Source organism: Lipotes vexillifer, unplaced genomic scaffold (assembly GCF_000442215.2).
Source record: "Lipotes vexillifer unplaced genomic scaffold, Lipotes_vexillifer_v1.1 scaffold7, whole genome shotgun sequence".
Taxonomy (NCBI): domain Eukaryota; kingdom Metazoa; phylum Chordata; class Mammalia; order Artiodactyla; family Lipotidae; genus Lipotes; species Lipotes vexillifer.
This window is the reverse complement of record NW_006792683.1, coordinates 191,619-214,810: the sequence shown is the minus strand read 5'-3', so window position 1 is coordinate 214,810 and position 23,192 is coordinate 191,619. Positions and strand designations below refer to the sequence as shown.

Sequence of the window (23,192 nt, the reverse complement as noted above, 5' to 3'; positions counted from 1 at the left end):
TGTACGATACTTTTAATGTATTGTTGGAGTTATTTTGCTAGTGTTTTGTTGAGGATTTTTGCATCTATGCTCATCAGTGATATTGGCCTTTAGTTCTCTTTTCTTGTCTGATACCTCTGTCTGATTTTGGTATTATGGTGATGGTAGCCTCATAGAATGAGTTTGGAAGAGTTCCTTCCTCTGCGATTTTTTGTAATAGTTTCAGAGGATAGGTGTTAACTCTTCTCTAAATGTTTGGTAGAATTCACTTGTGAGGCCATCTGGTCCTGGACTTTTGTTTGTTGAAGGTCTTTAAATTACTGAATCAGTTTCAATACTGGTAATTGGTCTGTTCATATTTTCTATTTCTTCCTGGTTCAGTTGGGAGATTGTACCTTTCTAATAATTAATCAGTAAAGTTGTACAATACAAAATTAATATACAGAAATCTGATGCATTTCTATACACTAACAGTGAAATAGCAGAAAGAGAAATTAAGGAAACAATCCCATTTACCATCACATGAAAAAAAAAACAAAACTTAGGAATAAACCTACCTAAGGAGTCAAAAGGCCTGTACTCCGAAAACTATAAGGAGCTGTTGAAAGAAACTGAAGATGATACAAACAGATGGAAAGATATACTGTGTCCCTGGATTGGAAGAATTAACATGGTTAAAATGATGATACTACCCAAGGCCATCTATAGATTCAATGCAATCCGTGTCAAACTACTCATGGCATTTTTCACAGAACTAGAACAAAAATTTTTTAATTTGTATGGAAACACAAAAGACCCTGAATAGCCAAAGCAATCTTGAGGAAGAAGAACAGGGCTGGAGGAATCAGGCTCCCTGACTTCAGACTATACTACAAAGCTACAGTAAACAAAACAGTATGGTGCTGGCACAAAAACAGAAATATAGATCAATGGAACATGACAGACAGTCCAGAGATAAACCCACACCCCTATGATCACCTAATTGACAAAGGAGGCAAGAATATACAATGGAGAAAAGACAGTCTTTTCAGTAAGTGGTGCTGGGAAAAATGGACAGCTACATGTAAAAGAATGAAATTAGATCATTCTCTAATACCTTATACAAAAATAAACTCAAAATGGATTAAAGACCTACATGTAAGACTGGATACTATAAAACTCTTAGAGGAGAACATAGGCAGAACACTCTTTGACATAAATTGCAGCAATATTTTTTGGATCCACCTCCTAAAATAATAGAAATAAAAACAAAAATAAACAAATGGGACCTAATTAAACTCAAAAGCTTTTGCACAGCAAAGGAAACTATAAATAAAATGAAAAGACAACCCACAGAATGGGAGAAAATTTTTTGCAAATAATGCGACCCACGAGGGTTTAATTTCCAAAATATGCAAACAGCTCATACAGCTCAATATCAAAAAGGCAACAATCCAATCAAAAAATGGCCAGAAGACCTAAATAGACATTTCTCCAAAGAAGACATACAGATGGCTAAGGGGCACATGAAAAGATGCTCAACGTCGCTAATTATTAGAGAAATGCAAATCAAAACTACAATGAGGTACCACCTCACACCGGCCAGAATGGCCATCATTAAAAAATCTACAAATAATAAATGCTGGAAAGGGTGTCAAGAAAAGGGAACCCTCCTACACTGTTGGTGGGAATGTAAATAGGTACAACCACTATGGAGAACAGTATGGAGATTACTTTAAAAAACTAAAAATAGAGCTACCATATGATCCAGCAATCCCACTCCTGGGCATATATCCAGAGAAAAACCTTACTTCAAAAAGATACATGCACCCCAAGTGTTCATTGCAGCACTATTTACAATAGTCAAGACATGGGAGGAATCTAAATGTCCACTGACAGATGAATAGATAAAGAAGATGTAGTGTATATATATATATAATGGAGTATTACTCAGGCATAAAAAAGAATGAAATAATGCCATTTGCAGCAACATGGATGGACCTAAAGATTATTATACGAAATGAAGTATGATGATATCACTCATATGTGGAATCTAATTAAAAAATGATACAAAAGAACTTATTTACAGAACAGAAACAGACTCAGATTTGAAACCAAACTTATGGTTACCAAAGGGGAAATATCAGGCGGAAGGATAAATTAGGGGCTTGGGATTAACATACACAACTATATATAAAATAGATAACCAATAAAGACCTATTGTATAGTATAGGGGACTCTACTCAATATCCTGTAATAACCTATATAAGTAAAGAATCTGAAATGAATATATGTATACATATAACTGAATCACTTTGCTGTACACCTGAAATTAACACAACATTGTAAATCAACTACACTCTGATAAAATTTTTTATGAAATATAAAAAAATACCCACCCAATATTACATAAATAAATACATCCAAATGATACAAAAACAAGGATTTATAGGCTCTTAAGCTGAAGTCCATCCTAGAAACTGTTGGCAAAACATTTGTGTTTATGTGCACTTTCTGGAGAAGGATCACTAGCTTTCATCAGCTCCTCAAAGATTAACCAAAAAAGATCATGAACCATTGACCTAGGTCTAGAGTCCTATGGGGATGTTAAAAAACACAACAGTAAAACAACAAAAACTCTAGACCTACATACATGACCCGTCCACATTTAAAATGTAATACTAACCACATTTACGAATGTATACCCCTTCTCACAACTGCCAAGTTCTAAGAGCTACTTCTCTCTGTAATTTAAGAAAGAACAAGCAGCCATCGGCTAATGACAAAGATTACTATAAAGATTAACACAAAAGTAGTAAAAGGAGAAGCAAAATTTAAGTACATTTATGTTAGGACCAATACCTAATTTATTTTCGGCCTAGAGTGTTGAATGTTTGTCAATTTTGTTGGCAAGCCCTCAAATTCTAAGAAAAAGACTTTTTTTTTAAATCAGAAATGCTACTTTTTAATCACCCTAAGTCAAAGCTGTCAAAAACCAAAACCAAAACCAAAACCCATAAATTACATGGAGTTTCCCCGTTTCTGGTGAAAGTTAAAATGCTTTACTTTGGAAATTCTTAAAGAACTTTGTCATGTATATAGTGTTTAATCATCCTCAAAAAATTCTAGCCCAACCTTTTCTTCACAGAAGTGCTAGACTGTCTGTCTGCTCAGTTAACCTCTCAAAGAAAATAAGGTCTCTTAGTTACTTCCCTGCTGGCGCAGTGGTCAAGAGTCTGCCTGCCAATGCAGGGGAAAACGGGTTCAAGCCCTGGTCCAGAAAGATCCCACATGCTGCGGAGCAACTAAGCCTGTGCGCCACAACCACTGAGCCTGCACTCTAGAGGCTGCGAGCCACAACTAGTGAGCCCGCATGCCACAACTACTGAAGCCCACGCGCCTAGAGCCTGTGCTCTGCAACAAGAAGCCACTGCACTGAGAAGCCCATGTACCGCAACAAAGAGTAGCCCCTGCTCACCACAACTAGATAAAGCCAATAAGCAGCAACAAAGACCAAAATAAATAAATAAATAAATAAATAAAATTAATTAATTAATTAATTAATTTTAAAAAGGGCCTCTTAAATTTGGCACTTTTTTTTGGTACTGTTCATACTAGCTCCCAGGGTGATTTCAATTTAGGATTCTCTAAGGATAATTTATATTTCTAGGCTGTATTTTCTTGTAAAACCTACATAAATACCAAGTAAAACTCTAAGCAAATGGGCAAATTTCATTTACTTTGTTGGATTCTTTCACAGATAACCTGGTATAAGATAAATATAATAATGGAAGCCTTGTTTCCTATTTTCTTTATTTTTTAAGATTTTTTTTGAAGTGGACCATTTTTAAAGTCTTTATTGAATTTGTTACAATATTGCTTCTGTTTTATGTTTTGGTTTTTTGGCCATGAGGCATGTGGGATCTTAGCTCCCCGACCAGGGGTCGAACCCTCACCCCCTGAATTGGAAGGTGAAGTCCTAACCACTGGACTGCCAGGGAAGTAGCCCTATTTTCTTTTTAATGCAGAATCTTCTTGCTTCTGAGTCAGAAGCCCTTCGCATATGAAAATAATTATAAATGCAAAGGAGTACTGCTGAAATAGAGGGTAATTTGTTTCAGATTCAAGTGGGGAAGTGGGTGGAAAGCATATGGAATTTATAAATTTCTTTTGTCTATTAAGAACGCAGGCTAGTTAAATCCTGGTATTTTAAAATCCCGTATTTTCTTCAGATAAAACCAAGATAATTCTCATGTCATGGACTAATACACAAAGTTGACTGCGATATAAACAATATCAAGGCTAATCATGCTTTGGTATACTAAGTTTAATTCTCTGAAAACAAACTATCAGAAGATGCTTTATTGGTCTAATCATCTTTTAGAGAAGAATTTTAAACATACATACACATCTTTTTTTATTTTTAAAGTAACTTTAGATTCATGGCAAAACTGATCAGAAAGTACAGATTTCTCACGTTTATACCCCCTACTTCCATACACACATAACCTCCCATTATCAACATCCCCCACCAAAGTGGTATATTTGTTACAACTGATGAATTTACATTTTAAACATCATTATTATCCAAAGCCCATGGTTCACATTACAGTTCACTCTCCATGCTGTACTTTCTATGAGTTTGGACAAATGCAAAATGACATGTATACATCACTACAGTATCATTCAGAAAAGCTTCACCACCCTAAAAATTCCTTTGTGCTCCACCTAGTCCTCCCTCTATTCCCTCTAGCCCTCGGCAACTACTGATATTTTTACTGTCTCCATAGTTTTGTCTTTTCCAGAATGTTATATAGTTGGAACCATTCAGTATATATCCTTTTTAGACTGGCTTCTTTCACTTGCTAATATGCATTTAAGTTTCCTCCATGTCTTTTCACGGCTTGATAGGTCATTTTTTTTTTCTAGTGCTGAATATTATTTCACTGTCTGGACATACCAGATTATTTATCCATTCATCTACTTAAGGGCATCTTGGATGTTTCCAAGTTTTGGCAATTAGAAACAAAGCTGCTATAAACACCTGTGTGCTGGGTTTTGTGTGGACAAAAAAAGTTTTTAACTACTTTGGGTAGGAGCATGATATTTGGATCATATGGTAGGAGGAGAATTAGTGGTGTAAGAAACTGCCAAACTGTCTTTCAAAGTGGCTGTACCATTTTGCAGTCCCACAAACAGTGAATGAGAGTTCCTGTTGCTCCACATCCTCATCAGCATTTGGTGTTGTCAGTGTTCTGGATTTTGGTCATTCTAATAAGTGTGTAGTGGCGTCCCATTGTTTTAATTTGACATATCATGTGGAGCACCTTTTCACATGCTTATTTGCCAATTATATATATTCTTTGATGAGATGTCTATTAAGGTCTTTGGCCCACTTTTTAATAGGGTTGTTTGCTTTATTATTATTGAACTTTAGGAGCTGTTTGTATATTTTGGACAATAGGCCTTTAACAGATGTCTTTTATGAATATTTTCTCCCAGTCTGTGGATTTTCATTCCATTGACAGTGTCTTTAACACACTGAAATTTTTAATTTTAATGAAGTCCAGCTTATCAATTCTTCTTTTCATGGATCATCCCTTTGATATTGTATCAAAAAAGTTATCACCAAACCCTAGATCATCTAAGTTTTCTCCTGTTATCTTCTAGGAGTTGTTTTGTGTTTTACACTTAGGTCTGTGATCCTAAGTTGAGCTAATTATCGTGAAACGTATAAAGTCTGTGTCTTGATTCTTCCCCCCCCCAATGTGGATGTCCAGTTGTTCCAACACTATTTGTTGAAAAGACTATATTTCTCTATTATATTACCTTTGCTCCTTTGTCAAAGATGAGTTGACTTTATGTGTGTCTACTTCTGGGCTTTCTATTCTGTTCCACCTATTTATCTAGACTTTCATCAATTCCACAGTCTTGATTAGTATAGTTTACAGTAAGTCTTCAAGTCAGGTAGTCTCAGTCCTCTGACTTTGTTCTTCTCCTTCAATATTGTCTTAGCTATTCTAGATCTTTTGCTTCTTCTTATAAACTTTAAAATAAGTTGTCATATATACACATATATGTATGTATACAACATATATACGATACCCTTAAAATTTTTTTCTTTACCATGTTACCCAGGAATGAAACTGCTGGATCATATCATAATTCTATTTTTAATTTTTTGAGGAACCTCCATACTGTTTTCCATAGTGGCCCCATCAATTTACAATCCCACCAACAGTGCATGGAGGGTTCCCTTTTCTCCATATCCTTGCCAATACTTGTTATTGTTGCCTTTTTGATAAGAGCCATTTTGACAAGTGTGAGGTGATATCTCATTGTGGTTTTGATTTGCATTTACCTGATGATTAGTGACGCTGAACATTTTTCATGTACCTGTTGGTCATCTGTACGTCTTCTTTGGAAAAATGTCTGTTCTGCTCCTCTGCCCATTTTATAATTGGGTTTTTTGTTTTTCTGATGTTGAGTTTTATGAATTCTTTGTATATTTTGGATATTAACCCCATATGGGATATCTCATTTGTGAATATCTTCTCCTATTTAGTTGGCAGCCTTTTTGTTTTGTTGATAGTTTCCTTCACTGTGCAAAAGCTTTTTAGTTTGATGTAGTCCCATTTGTTTATTTCTGCTTTTGTTTCCCTTGCCTGAGGAAACATATGCAAAAAAATATTGCTAAGATTGATATCAAAGAGCATACTGCCTATGTTTTCTTCTAGACTTTTTATGGTTTCAGGTCTTACTTTAAGTCTTTAATCCATTTTCAGTTTACTTTTGTATATGGTGTGAAAAAATAGTTCAGTTTGATTCTTTTGCATGTAGCTGTCCAGTTTTCCCAACACTGAAAAGGCTGCCTTTATACGTCTTCCCATTGTATATTCTTAGCTTCTTTGTTGTAGGTTAGTTGATCATATAAGTGTGGGCTCATTTCTGAGCTTTCTGTTTTGTTCCATTGATCTATGTGTCTGTTTTTGTGCCAGTACCATACTGTTTTGAGTACTGTAGCTTTGTAGTATAGCTTGAAATCAAAGAGTGTGATACTTCCAGCTTTGTTCTTCTTTCTCAAGAATGCCTTGGCTATTTGGTGTCTTTTGTGTTTCCACACAAATTTTAGAACTATTTATTCTAGTTCTGTGAAAAATGTAATTGGTATTTTGATAATGATTGCACTGAATCTGTAAATTGCTTTGGGTAGTATGGTAACAATACTGATTCTTCCAATCTATGAGCATGGTATATTTTTCTCTTTGTGTCATTTTTCAATGTTTTTCATCAATGTCTTATAGTTTTTGGAATACAGGTCTTTCACCTCCTTAGTTAGATTTATTCCCAGTTATTTCATTTTTTCTGACATGATAGTAAATGGGATTGTTCTCTTAATTTCACTTTCTGATAGTTCATTGTTGGTATATAAAAAAGTAACATATTTCTACACATTAATTTTGTATCCTGCAACTTTACTGAATTCATTGATGAGTTCTAATAGGTTTTGGTGGTGTCTTTAGGATTTTCTATATATAGTATCATGTCATCGGCAAACAGTGCCAGTTTTACTTCTTTTCCAGCTTGGATTCCTTTCATTTCTTTTTCTTGTCTGACTGCTGTGGCTAGGACTTTGACTATTATGCTGAATAAATGTGGTGAGAGTGGGCATCCTTGTCTTATTCCTGATCTTAGAGAAAATGCTTTCAGCTTTTCACTGTCTGATGATAAGCTGTGGGCTTGTCATATATGGCCTTTACTTTGTTCCTTCTATACCCACTTTGTGGAGAGTTTTTTATCATAAATGGATGCTAAATTTTGTCAAAAGCATTTTCTGCATCTATTGAGATGATCACACAATTTTTATTCTTCAGTTTGTTAATGTGTTGTATCACATTGATTGATATATGGATAATGAACCATTCTTGCATCCCTAGGATAAATCCCACTTGATCATGGTGTATGATCCTTTTAATGTATTGCTGAATTCAGTTTGCTCATGTTTTGTTGAGGACTTTTGCATCTATGTTGATCAGTGATCAACACAGAAATTTGAAAATTACTGTGGCCTGTAATTTTCTTTTCTTGTGGTGTCGTTTTCTTGTTTTGGTATCAGGGTGGTGTCTTTTTCTGACTTTGGTATCAGGATGCTGCTGCCCTCATAGAATGGGTTTGGAAGTGTTCCTTCGTCTGCAACTTTTTGGAACAGTTTGAGAGCATAGGTGTTAACTCTTTTCTAAACATTTGGTAGAATTCACCTGTGAAGCCATCTGGTTCTGGACTTTTGTTTATTGGCTGTTTTTTAAAAAAATGAAATTCAGTTTCATTACTAGTCATTGGTCTGTTCATATTTTCTATTTCTTCCTGGTTCAGTCTTGGGAGAGTGCACATATATAGGAATTTGTCCTTTTCTTCTAGCTTGTACACTTTGTTGGTGTATAGTTGTTTGTAGTAATCTCTTAGGATCCTTGTATTTCTGTAGTGTTTGGTTGTAACTTCTTTTTCATTTCTGATTTTATTGATTTGGGCCCCCTCTCTTTTTTCTTGCTGAGTCTGGCTAAAGGTTTATCAATTTTATTTATCTTTTCAAAGAACCAGTTCTTAGTTTCATTGATCTATTATATTGTTTTTTCAGTCTCTATTTCATTTATTTCTGCTCTGACCTTTATTATTTATTTCCTTTACTAACTTTAGGTTTTGTTTTTTCTTCTTTTTCTAGTTTCTTTGGGTGTAAGTTTAGGTTGTTTGAGATTTTTCTTGATGAGTCTGGCTAAAGGTTTATTCAAAACCACATATATATTATTATTCCAATTTTGTAAAAGGATGTTTCACATTTTACTAGAATTACCTCTGGTGAATTTTTACTTTAGATTAGCTTTACATAGCTTTCACCTTCATAAAAGCTTAATTCACATCAAAATCTTAAAAAAAAAATTAACGCCCTTTATGTTAGTAAAATTTAACAAGTTAATATAAGGAGACTGTCTGGAAGATCTCTGTTTTAGTTACAGGTATACAATACTGAGTTCCTTCCTGCACAATGTCCACAACATGCCTTTGCTCAAAAGGCAGGTAACAAAAACATACTGGGAAAACAGTTCAGTTGGTTAGAAATATTTTCTTTCATCTTAATTCTTCAAATCAACTTAGCTCTGTTCCTATGGTAATATTAATAGGATACAACCTACTTAATAGTCCCTTTGCAAATCGTAAGATGTGCTGTGAAAGAGCACAAAATCATAAACAGTGTTGATAATCAATCTTTCTAATACTATTGCAAAAAGAGAATGAATTTCTTTAACCTAATTGCATTCTTCTTTAATCCTATTTTTAAAAGTCATCAGTTCCAGATTCAGAGTGAAGTCAGATTGTTAAGTACTTATAATTTAGAAACTTCGTCTACAGACTGCTCTCCTACTCTTTGCTCATTCAGTTGTCAAAATATGTATTGTGTGCCAATTACATGAAAAGTTATTGTGATTAAGTTACAAATGTCTATGAGTTTAGACTCTTGGAGTGGAAATAAAGGTTTTAAAAAGACTAATTAAAAAAAATCAGGTGAGACTAAAGAATTATCGACAACTTTGTTAAGTGTATTAATGCCACTGTGATTATATATAAAAATGTCTATAATTTTCAGAATTTTATATTGAAGTGTGCAGTATAAAATGACATCTATATCTTGGATTTCCTTTCAAATACTTCAGTACAGATAAAAGAAAGCAAACGTGGCAAAAATCTTTAAATACTGAATCTGGGTGATAGGTTCATTGTCTAGTTTTTGCGTGTGTTCAAAAATTTCACTAAAAAATTAGAAAAAAAAGGCAGTCATTTCTCTAATTGTGTAAATGGCAAGCTCACTTAACTACTCTGTGTCTCAGTTTCACCATCCTTAAAACAGAGATAATACTGCTGCCTACCTCATATGGTTGTTCAATACTGCTGTTTCTCTGGGAAAACTAGTTTAGGATTTTAAGGACCATCAAGAACACATCCACTCAGCTCTCTGCAGTACTGGCAATATGACTGGACCTTACCCAGCCCCATGAACATGGTGGTGACTCTACTAGGACTTTCGTACGGAGAAGGTGTATGGCATGAGAAGGTGAATCTATGATGCATAAAGATCAAAGTCTCTTGCCTCAGGTGAAGCCTTTCTTCTTTGCCTTGAACCAAAGTTGCTTTTTTGAGGTTTCTAAGAATGAGATTCTTTTTGGAAGTTACCAGCAACATCTGAGTAACAAACCAGGTTAAAAGGTAGCTCAAGTGTGGCCCCTGTTTCCTGCTTTTTCCTTATCCACTTAAGAGATGTAATAGAAGAGTACACGATGAGTTTCTCGATAGAAAAACAGATTTACCTGACCTAGCATTAACAGTGATAAGACCAGTGATTTGGGACAAAGGAAGGGAAGAAGCCTTGTGCAGAGTACCACTTACTTATTCTTTTCCACTTAGTCCTACCATCTTGAACCCACAGCCCATACGTGGGCCAGACTTATGCAAATTCCAAGGAGTAATGGGTTCACATGAAGCAGGAAAGTGAGGGAGGAGAAGAGGAGAAAAAAAAAAAATCCAAATGACTGCAGTAAGGAAGGCCAAGAAGTTTCTGAGGAAATTCAACAAACTGATTCTAATTTACGTAAGGCCTATATGAACCAGGCCCTGCTTGAAAGTATTTGGTGGTAAAGGAGCTAAATATCAAAGATAAGCCATGCTTTCAGAAAATAAACTGTGTCCAAAGCCTAGGTATTTCCTTTTTTCTTTTTTTTTTTTTAAACACAAAAGGAAAACAAAATGAATAAAAGCAGCCAAAGGAAATATCTTTATAGATATATTTAGGGAGTAGCAATTAAAAGAGCACTGTGATGTTAGTTGAACAATTGTATCTAATTTTTCATACTTACATTCTACTTCTAGAAGGCCTCCAGATAAAAATAAATAATCAGACTACTTATCACTTCCACTGCTCCCACCCTGGTCCATGCCACCATCATGTCTTGTCTGGGTTACTGCAATAGTCTCATAACCAGCTCATTGCTTCTACCCTTGTCCTGCTACAAACTATTCCCAAAAAAGCAGCTAGAATATTCCTTTTGAACTATTAGATCATGTCACTCCTTGTCACAAAACCCTTTCATGGCTCCTCATGTCAGTTAGAGTCAAAGTCTTTATAAAAGCCCAATAAAGGCCTACTGATTTCCATATCACCTCTCCCTCTTACTTGGCTGACCTCTTCTACATCTCATTGGTTCTATGCTGTTTTACTTAACCATGCCAGTCATAGTCCCACTGCAGAGCCACTCCTCCACTTACTGCTACTTCTCCCAGGGAATCACTTTCCAGAGAGAGACACACACATGGCTTAGTCCCTCCCTTCCTTCCAATAGTACTTCAGCAGTTAAGACCTTCCTTAAATTCCCCATTTTACACAGCAACCCTCCTTCCCACCTCCACCATTCCCATCTCCCTTCACTGGTTCATTTTGTGTCACAGCATGTATTACCAACTGGAATACTATATATTTTATTTATTTGTCTTGTTTTCCCACTAGAATAAGCTCTATGATGGCACAGCTTTTTAATTAATGCTGTATCCCCAGTCACTAGAACAAGGCCTGGCATTCAATAAATATGTTGAATAGTTTATTTACCTTAATTCATGACAAAAACTAGGGGCTTTTTATCTATACCTCACACATCATGGATTTATAGTATAGATCAGTTTTCAGGTACATTATACACTAGGAATACCTCTAAAATAACATATTTGCTCAGAAAAGTGAAAATTCTCTTCTCAAGACCTGTGATTTGCACTTATCTTTTCAACCATAGTTTTTATACACATAGTATATTAATATACATACTTAAGTTGTACGAAAAACATACAACTTAAAAAATTGGACAACCTAGAAGAAATGGGTAAGATTCTAGAAACACAGAGCCCGCCAAAATTGAGCCAAGAAGAAACATAATTTGAACAGACTGATCATTAAAAGGGAACACAGAACCTGTAATAAAAAAAAAACTCCCTGCAAACAAAAGTCCAGGACCAGACAGCTTCACTGGAGAATCCTACCAAACATACAAATAAGAACTTATACCTGTCCTTCTCAAACTATTTCACAAGATTGAAGAGGAGGGAACACTCCCAAGTTCATTCTATGAAGCCACCATCACCCTGATACCAAAACCAAACAAAGACACTACTTAAAAGGATTACAGGCCAGTATCTTTGATGAATATAGATGCAAAAATTCTCAAAAAAAATTAGCTAACCAAATCCAACAACACATAAAAAGGATCATACACCATGATCAAGTTGGATTCATTCCAGGGTCACAAGGATGGTTCAACGTATGCACATCTATCAACGTAATACACTGCATTAGCAAAAGGAAAGACAAAAACTACATGATCATCTCAATAGATGCAGAAAAAGCATTTGACAAAATTCAACACACATTCATGATAAAAACTCTCACCAAAATGGGTATACAGGGAACTTATCTCAACATAATAAACGCCATTTACAACAAACCCACAGCCAACATAATACTCGACAGTGAAAAGCTGAAAGCCTTTCCACTAAATTCAGGAATAAGACAAGGATGCCTACTCTCACCATTTCTATTTAATATTGTACTAGAAGTCTTAGTGACAGAAGTCAGACAGGAAAAAGAAACAAAAGGTATCCAAACTGGAAGAGAAGAGGTAAAACTGTCACTATTTGCAGGTGATAAGATACTCTACATAGAGAACCGTAAAGTCTCCATACAAGAACTATTAGAATAAGTGAATTCATCAAGGTAGCAGGATACAAGATTAATTTACAGAAATCTGTTGCATTCCTTTATACAATGAAATATCAGAAAGAGAAAGTAAAAAAAAATCCCATTTAAAATTGTGACAAAAAAAAAGATCTAGGAATAAGCCTAATCAAGGAGGTGAAAGACTTATACACTGAAAACTACAAACACTGATAAAGGAAACTGAAGTTGCTTAAAAGAAATGGAAAGGTATCTCATGCTCTTGGGTTGGAAGACCTTATATTGTTAAAGTGGCCACACTATCCAAAGCAATCTACAGATTTAACGTGATTCCTATCAAAACACCCATGACATTTTTCACAGAACTAAAACAAATAATCCTATAATTTTTATGGAACTACAGAAGACCCAGAATTGCCAAAGCAATCCTGAGGAAACAGAACAAAGCTGGAGGGATAACCCTTCCAGACTTCAGACAATACCACAAAGCTACAGTAATAAAAACACAATGGTAGTGACACAAAAACAGACATATAGATCAATGGAACAGAATAGAGAGCCCAGAAATAAACCCATGCACCTATGGTCAATTAATCTATGACAAAGAAGGCAAGAATATACAGTGGAGAAAAGAGAGACTCTTCAACAAGTGGTGTTGGGAAAGCTGGACAGCTACATGTAAATCAGTGAAGTTAGAAAACTCCCTCACACCATACACAAAAATAAACTCAAAATGGTTTAAAGACATAAGACATGACACCATATAACTCTTAGAAGAGAACATAGGCAAAATATTCTCAGACATAAACTGTAGCAATATTTTCTCAGATCAGTCTCCCAAGGCAAAGAAATAAAAGCGAAAATAAACAAATGGGACCTAATCAAACTTAAAAGCTTTTGCACAGCAAAGGAAACTGTAAACAAAACCAAAAGACAACCTGTGGAATGGGAGAAAATATTTGTAAATGATGTGACTGACAAGGGGTTAATCTCCAAAGTATACAAACAGCTCATACAACTCAATATCAAAAAAAACAAACAACCCAATCAAAAAATGGGCAGAAGACCTAAACAGTTCGGTAGAGGTCTTCTTACACCTAAGAAGACATCCAGATGGCCAAGAGGCACATGAAAAGATGTTCAACATCACTAATTATTAGGGAAATGCAAATCAAAACTACAATGAGATATCATCTCACACCAGTCAGAATGGCCATCATGAAAAAGTCTACAAACAATAAATGCTGGAGAGGGTATGGAGAAAAGGGAACCCTCCTGCCCTGTTGGTGGGAATGTAAATTGGTACAGTCACTATGGAGAACAGTATGGGAGGTTCCTTAAAAAACTAAAAATAGGGGCTTCCCTGGTGGCACAGTGGTTGAGAGTCCGCCTGCCGATGCAGGGGACATGGATTTGTGCCCTGGTCTGGGAAGATCCCACATGCCGCGGAGCGGCTAGGCCCGTGAGCTATGGCCGCTGAGCCTGCGCATCCGGAGCCTGTGCTCCACAACGGGAGAGGCCACAACAGTGAGAGGCCCACGTACCACATAAAAAAAAAGAAAAATAGAGCTACCATATGATCCAGCAATCTCACTCTTAGGCATATGTCTGGAAAAGTGAAAACTCCAATTTGAAAAGATACAAGCACCCCAATGTTCATAGCAGCACTATTTATAAAAGCCAAGACATGGAAACAACCCAAGTGCCCATCAACAGATGACTGGTTTAAGAAGATGTGGCATACATACACAATGGAATATTACTCATCCATAGAAAAGAATGAAATATTGCCATTTGCAGCAACATGGATGGACCTAGAGAATATCATACTAAGTAATTCAGACAGAGAAAGACAAATATTATATGTTATCACTTACATGTGGAATCTAAAAAATAATACAAATGTTCTATATATAAAACAGAAACAGGGCTTTCCTGGTGGTGCAGTGGTTGAGAGTCCGCCTGCCAATGCAGAGGACACGGGTTTGTGCCCTGGTCCGGGAAGATCCCACATGCCACGGAGTGGCTGGGCCCGTAAGCCATGGACGCTGAGCCGGTGCGTCTGGAGCCTGTGCTCCGCAACGGGAGAGGCCACAACAGTGAGAGGCCCGCGTACCGCAAAAAAAACCAAAAACCAAAACAGAAACAGACTCACAGACATAGAAAACAAACTTATGGTTACCAAAGGGGAAAAGGAGGTGGGGAGGGATAAATTAGGGGTATGGGATTAACAGATACAAACTACTATACATAAAATAAATAGGCAACAAGGATTTACTGTACAGCACAGGGAACTATATTCAATATCTTGTAAAAACCTATAACAGAAAATAATCTGAAAAAATATACAAGTGAATCACTTTGCTGCACACCTGAAACTAACAATATTATAAACCAACTATACTTCAATAAAAAAATTTAAAAAATAGAAAAACACACACCACTTCAATATATATATATAAATTTCATATGATATTGCTTATATAGTGGAATCTTAAAAAAAAGGGTACAAATGAACTTATCTACAAAACAGATATAGTTACAGATGTAGAAAACAAACTTATGGTTACCAGGGGATTGGGGGGGCAGGGATAAATTGGAAGACTGGGATTGACATATACACACTACTATATATATTCAGTAAAATAGATAACTAATAAGGACCTACTGTATAGCACAGGGAACTCTACTCAATACTCTGTAATGGCCTATATGGGAAAAAGAATCTAAAAAAGAGTGGATATATGTATATGTATAACTGATTCACTTTGCTGTATACGTGAAACTAACAACATTGTAAATCAACTAAACTCCAATAAAAATTTTAAAAAATCACTGAAAAGAGATATCTTATTCTCTTTCTAGTGTAAGAATTTCCCTGTGAATCAAACAACCAACACAATTTCTGACAGCCTTTTACAAAAACCTACAACATATAGCTTCAATGTGTTAGATTGGACTATTCTTTGAAAACAATATTAACATCCTATGAGCTTAAGAAAGATTCCTCAAGGTCTAACTGCAGAGTGCTGAACACTTCATCTTTCTCTGGGATTTCTATTGGACTGTTTAGTACAACTGAGACCCAAAGGCTTCTGATGTCTTGGTCATGAAGACCTTTCCTCTCTTCTGTGGTTCAGAATTGGCAAACTTTATCCGTGGCAGAAACTCTAGTATGTTTCCTTTCATTTCAGAGGATCCAAAATTATTTATTTGATGTAATAAGTAGTATCAGTGTAAAAATGTGAAACACAGCCACCTTAAATTAGACTTAATACAGCTAAGTTTAATTAACTATGGAAAAGGAGAATATATAAGAAATTGGTACTTTAAAAAGATGCACTTAAAACGGTTGAAGTCTTTCTCAGTGATGTAATGGAGCTCACAGAATGCAATTTTTCCCTTTTCTAAACTGAAAAAAGCTAAAATAATCTACATCATTGCATGAAATTCTTTCAGATCAATTCTAATTTTCTTAGTCTATGTTCAATATCAAATGTGTTTACAGTCACATAACACTTTTTGATAACATATTTCCTCCTCTCAGAAACGTTAATGAATGACCACAGCCAAGTCAAACAAAGAAAACACTTTAGAGAAGTGCTGTCCAACAGAACTTTCTGCCATGCTGGAAATGCTCTATTCTATGCTGTCCAAAATGGTAGCCACTAGCCACATATGGCTATGGAGCACTTGAAATGTGGCAAGTACAACTAACTGAATCTTTAATTTTATTCAAGTAATTAAAATTTAAATAGCTATATGTGGCTAGTGGCACAGCTTTAGAGATTCCAGAAATCAGTCATGGGCCTATAATAGTATTCCTTATTAGCTTTCTTAGGATCCATTAATTAAAAGTAATTTCCCAGAATTTGCTTTACAAATTCACTTACTCAATTACCATCTAAGAATTATCATCATCCTCAAATCCCAGATGTTATTAAAAAAAGGTTTATTTAAATAAGACTGACATTTAAAATTGTTATTTAACATATTATTAAAAGATAATTTTAACAGTACTAAGGACAACAAAACTGAGTGAGTTTTACAGAGAAATGATGAAAAATATTTGATTCTTCCCTTCCTCTATCTACATCCCAGCAGCAAGTCTTCTTGGCTCTACTTCCAAAATATATTCCAAATCCATTCACTTTTTAAAATCTTCTTTACCTCCACCATACTCCAGGCTACCATCTTGCCTAGATTATTGCAACAGCTTCCCTTTAGTCTCCCTGCTTCCTCTCTGTTCATTCTTAAAATTCATTCATTACACAGCAACCAGAGTGATTGTCTTAAAATGCAAATTAGATCACCTTACGCTTGTCCTTAAAATTTTTTCATTGACTTCTTCTATTCTTAGGATATAGTCCAAACTTTATTCCACAAGCCCACCTAACCAGCACCATTCCTTCCTCCTGCTACATCTTAGAGCTCACTGTGACACCACTTTTCACCCTTCACATGGTCCTGCCATACTTTCTTTCCTAGTGCTCCAACAGGCCCAAAATTTGTCTGGCCTAAGGCGTTGGCGCTGTTTTTTCTGCTTGGAATGCTATTTTTCTCAGATCTTCAGATAGGTGACTCTTGTCGTTCAGGCTGCAGCTCAAATGTCCTTTTCAGAAGAGGTTTTTCCCTCACCACTCTATCTCATTTTGCCACCTAGTCACTATTACATAGTCCTCTTTTATTTTCAGATTTTCTTTTACTTTCACAACCGAAATAATCTTTGTTTACTTGTTTCTGCCTATCTTTTCCCTCTGGAATGTTGAATCCATGGAAACAGGGAGCTTGTCTTCACTGCTTTGGCACATAGTAAGGTCTCAATATTTGGAGGGAAAAAAACCAGACTTTTTTATAACTATCATCTTAGGTCATACATAAATTGATCAAATTGGGTGAACTCTTTCAAGGCTGCCTCAGAACATATTAAAATGGAAATAATTTAATCCCTTCATTCAAAAGCTGCTCAACAGCTTCTTTTAACACAAAAAATATTTTACTTTGACAATCTTTTGTTTAGTTTTATCTTCCTATCCTCTATCAGTTCTCAGTCATGGTAAGAATGGACCTATAGACTAAAGAGAGCCCTAATTACTCTCAGCAGCCCTCAGAGGAGATTAGTTTCTTCAGCAGGTTTGTCTCCTTCCTTCTCAATGACCTTGAAGCTGTCCCCATGGAGCCACTTTAGATTTGTCAGTTTTAAGGTAAGGAGTCTGTTGGGTATGGTATCTCTTCTCTAAAGGCAACCATTTCTCGGGGCACGAGGACGGTTCAGAATCCCAATATGTTTTAGTATACATATTCTGTAAATGGGCTTTTTAAAGGAAATAATAAAAGTAAGCTCTCAAAAGTGAAATGTTATTATCACATGTATTTATTACCCCATGATGGGGAAAAGTATTTCAAGAAAAATAAGGCTCAGGGTTGCTGGAGATAATACCTTCAAGACATTTCCTACCTTCTTAGATAGTGATATGAAATGTCCAAATAATTTTTAATCTATTTTAAGATGTATTGTTAAATTGCCTTATCAGCTGTTGGGTCTTAGTAGACTGATGTTGAAAAAACAATACAAAGGTAAGACTCTCCATCACTGCAGGTGCCAAATCAGCAAAACAAATCTAAGAATTATTAATAGACCTTCTACTACTAAGAGGGGATATAGCAGGCAGGCATAAAATTGGTCAATCTAGATACATGTAGTTAGAGTTGTAACAAGAAAATCACCCTTATACAAAATCTCTCTAGCCTGCATCTTTTAAAAAAGTACTGCCCCCCAAATAGTATTTCATCCAAAAAAGGTTTATGCAAAATATTTATATAGTCCAGGAAAGCATAAACCAGATGATGACAATGTACCTATGCCTACTGTTTAAGAATAAGTATTTTTAGTGACTGAGTCTATTAGCTATTATTATCATATATCTTATTGTCCATGAAGTCTAATTTTTCCTAAGGAGTCTGAAATACAGCATTTTAATAGGCAGTACTCAACTTGACAGGTTAAATCCTAAAAATGCATAAATTTGTTGTTTTGAACTTCTAAGTACAATTTCCTGTAGAACAATTATAGAAGAAACTCAGCCGATTTAACCTCTAATACAGTTGAATGAGTACTTATTTTATTTCTGCTCTTACTGTTGATCAAGAAGGTAGGTATCCTAGCCCCCTGTAGAGAAGTGAGCTCTGAAGGTAGAGGACTGTATTTTACCCTCTGCGAGGCATTTTTGTACCTCTTTGATACCCATCAGTTGTTCCTAACACCTAAGATATTGGTAAGGTGGCTATAGTCACTCTTGAGAGTACGTGTGTATATGAAACTCAGGAATCAAGCAAAACAAAATGCCAATTATCCTCTCAGAACAGTACCCTTGAAAAGTTCCCACAATTCAAGGTTATGGTTTTAGTTCTTTTCTTTAAAGACATGAAAATAACTGAATACAACAAAATAACACTCTGAATTGTATGAATTGTTTAAAGATATTCAACACAAAGCCTGGAAACATAAAGCTTGTGACTTGGTAGGTTTCATATCCCCCTTTTCTACCTACAAAATGGTAGAAATCATAAAGAAAAACCACTGTAAATTTAACTTGGAAATGTAAAGAACAATGTCAAATGTTGATGTGGTGTACCACTGTTTTGCCTATATAACCTATCCATCCAGTTATTAAAACACTTAAAAGGAACCAGGCACTTTGCAAGACTTGTTCTTACTTGGACAAAAGACACGCATTTTTAGATGGCTGCTCAGAACTGCTATCTGATCTCAAGAAAAATCTAATTGATACTTGCTGAATTCAAACCACACCCCCCACCCCCACATTGGTCTCATCAGTAGCAAGTGCTCCCTGACTGAATCTTTCTAACTTCTAGGTCAGTTGGGCCTTGAGCCATACATTCAACTCTGACAAAGAGTCTCCAACCTGATCAAGACCAACTTACAGCCTTGAACAGCCTCTTTTGCCACATAAAATCAAAGTAATGAAATGAAATGGCTTGGTGTGAAAAGCTGGGGAAATACACAGCCCACTGGAATGATGGAGCCATGCTCCAGATACAACTTGGAGCTATATGCTTATCTCCCACCCTTGTGATTCAAACACAGAATTAAGAATATCTATCTATCTCACCTAGCATTAAACCAGGACCTTCACTCCACCCTGTTCAACATAATGTATTTATTGCAAAAGGAAGAACACTGCTCTTAGAGGAAAAACAATGCTGTATGACAATGTGCACATCACTTGTTTCAGTTTCCTTTCTATAAAATAGGGATAATAATAGCTTTCCCGACTAACTCACAGGGTCATTGAAAGGATCAAATAAGATAGTGAATGTGAAAGTACCTGCAAACTGCTAAACTATTATTGCTAAGTTGCTCCTTTTTTGAACTTTTGAGCTTTCCTCTACCTCATAGTTTAACTGCAAGGTTAGTTAGAATATCCAGATACAGAAAATCTACATTAATAGGATTTTGGAGAGGGCGGTAGATAAATAATGAAAAATACTGATTAGGACAATGGGCCAGAACATAGGAAGTTAGCCCCAGAATTACAGTAAAGTCTTGATGCAAAACCACTACCGTTATGGCTTACTCTTTGCAGACACCGGCCAGTTCCCGCAACACACACAAACACCAAGCTGTACTGTGCTACTTTTAGGTGAATCACTGGGGATAAGCTGAGTCTGGAGGTAAAACGGGGAGGGACTTCCAGTCCTGATGATCAGGCTGTTCCCCAATCCCTTTAACAAACACTTCTCCTACTCTTTGTGCCTGGCCTAGTTAATCAAAACTATTCGCGGTAAGAAAATGGCTGTCAAAGATTTTTTGCAAGGACAGTCTTGTAACTATGAGAAACCAGTAGCATACCTACTCCTTCCCCCACCACGAACTATTCTGAATGGATAGATTCAGAAACAAAACAAAACGGATTATGGTTTGTTTCTCCCAAGACTCACTCTGGGCCTCACCCTCCAAGCTTCAGCTCTCCCATCTGTAAAATGAAGAATGACGGCGCCTGTCAACTCCATCCTACTGCTACCGAAAGGATGGATGAGACAGTGCCTGGAAGGCGCCAGGAGTGCTGTCTGATAAACACTAAGTCCTTCACTGTTTATAAAGTATTATGAGTCCCGTTACGCCCTCCCACCTCAAAGGAATCGCCGGATTAGAACTGACACCCCCAGTCACTGAAAAGAGCAACGCTGAAGCGGGTGGGGCGTATCCGCACTGAATCTGTTTCGAGGTGTGAGGAAGGAGGCGACCCTGCGCCCCGGAGAGGAGGAGCGGGGAGAGAAGGTTGAACGCAGGGGCCGCGAAAAGCCTACCTGTTGTTCCGGATGCTGACCAGCACGCACAGCACCAGCTCTAAGTAGGTGCGTAGCACTTCCAGCCAACGGGTTGAGAGCTGCAGGGCTTCGACTTCTTCCCCGCCAGTCCTGGTGTCGACGCGGCCTCCATCGCCCGGGCCGCCTCCGCCGCTCAGGTAATTCTCCGCGGCGAATTCAACGCGCAGCTCTCGCACGAACCAGCCGCACTTGCGCATGAGGAATTCGAGCCGTGGCTGCTCCGAGGGCGAGACGCGGAGGCAGATGCGGAGCTGGGGCCAGAGAGCGGGGTAGAAGAGGCACTCGCGCCAGTGCGAACAGGAGGCCGAGGCCCGTAGCCGGTCGGAAGCGGACAGGAAGGAGAAGATGTGCACGATTAGCTCGCTGGGCAGCGACGCGGCGCCTGCCGCTTGCCCGCAAAGAGCCATTCGGCCCCGCCGCCGGCTGCCGGTCCTCGGCCGCCCCCGCAGTCCCCGGAGCAGCCCCCGCAGCCGTCGCAGCTGCTGCAGCCGCAGCCGCTGCCGCCGCCACCGCGCCACCCGGGCGGCCCCGGCTCGGGTTCTGGCTCCCGGTGGTCGGGGCTGCGGCACTGACAAGAACAACAACATCAATGACTAGGAAGAAGGGGGCGGAACCGTCGTGCGTCTCGGCGGAACCAAGTGCAGCACAAGCTGCGGAGAGGTGGAATGACCTCCGCGGGGGTGGCCTCCAGATAGCCAGGCTCTGGCCTCTCAAACTCTACTCATGTGCATCCGAGGCCTGCACACTCAGGAACTTCAAAACCCTCGCTTGGACTGGTTAGGGGCCCGGAAGCGGCAGGATTTATTGTAAGGAAACGGCAGACCTCCCCGCGCTTGGAGGCGGAGGCAGAGCGTGGTAGGAGCTGAGTTTGACGTCACCGGTGGTGGGAGGAGCCCTGCGTGACTGGGCGCGACTTCCGGAAGAAGGGAGCGCCAGATTGACCGTAGGGAAGGGAGACGCAGCATGTGATCCCTGACGCAGGCAGGCAGACCGGCGGGGCGGGGCGGGAAGCGCTGGTGGTGCCGGCGATGGGCTCCCCCTCCCGTCTCATAGAGGCCGCCGAGTTCCGTCAAGTGTGTAAGTCGGTTAACTTGGGCGCTCAGGCGGTGGAGGTGGTGGAACTCGAGTTGGTGCAAGGGCTCGTGACGCTTCTCACTATACGTTTTTCTGTTGCTGGGCTGAGGACTCAAGAGCCAGAGTGGTGGCTTGGGTCTTTCTCAGCCGTCCCACCTGCCCGGAGTATTGTGCTTCCCTGGTGGCACAGTGGTTGAGAGTCCGCCTGCCGATGCAGGGGACATGGATTTGTGCCCTGGTCTGGGAAGATCCCACATGCCGCGGAGCGGCTAGGCCCGTGAGCTATGGCCGCTGAGCCTGCGCATCCGGAGCCTGTGCTCCACAACGGGAGAGGCCACAACAGTGAGAGGCCCACGTACCACATAAAAAAAAAGAAAAATAGAGCTACCATATGATCCAGCAATCTCACTCTTAGGCATATGTCTGGAAAAGTGAAAACTCCAATTTGAAAAGATACAAGCACCCCAATGTTCATAGCAGCACTATTTATAAAAGCCAAGACATGGAAACAACCCAAGTGCCCATCAACAGATGACTGGTTTAAGAAGATGTGGCATACATACACAATGGAATATTACTCATCCATAGAAAAGAATGAAATATTGCCATTTGCAGCAACATGGATGGACCTAGAGAATATCATACTAAGTAATTCAGACAGAGAAAGACAAATATTATATGTTATCACTTACATGTGGAATCTAAAAAATAATACAAATGTTCTATATATAAAACAGAAACAGGGCTTTCCTGGTGGTGCAGTGGTTGAGAGTCCGCCTGCCAATGCAGAGGACACGGGTTTGTGCCCTGGTCCGGGAAGATCCCACATGCCACGGAGTGGCTGGGCCCGTAAGCCATGGACGCTGAGCCGGTGCGTCTGGAGCCTGTGCTCCGCAACGGGAGAGGCCACAACAGTGAGAGGCCCGCGTACCGCAAAAAAAACCAAAAACCAAAACAGAAACAGACTCACAGACATAGAAAACAAACTTATGGTTACCAAAGGGGAAAAGGAGGTGGGGAGGGATAAATTAGGGGTATGGGA

At 38.2% G+C, this 23,192-nt stretch overlaps 1 protein-coding gene across 1 annotated transcript in view; it reads right to left on the bottom strand.

Annotated features, from left to right (window-relative positions):
- The window catches only part of FBXO33 (F-box protein 33), a 33,062-nt gene extending 11,062 nt beyond the window's left edge, over positions 1-22,000 (bottom strand). The window contains exon 1 of the mRNA XM_007465782.1: positions 21,056-22,000. Within this exon, the coding sequence (XP_007465844.1) occupies positions 21,056-21,663 (608 nt within the window). The 5' untranslated portion in view covers positions 21,664-22,000. The remainder of the gene's footprint in view (positions 1-21,055) is intronic.
- Between the last annotated feature and the right edge of the window lie 1,192 nt (positions 22,001-23,192).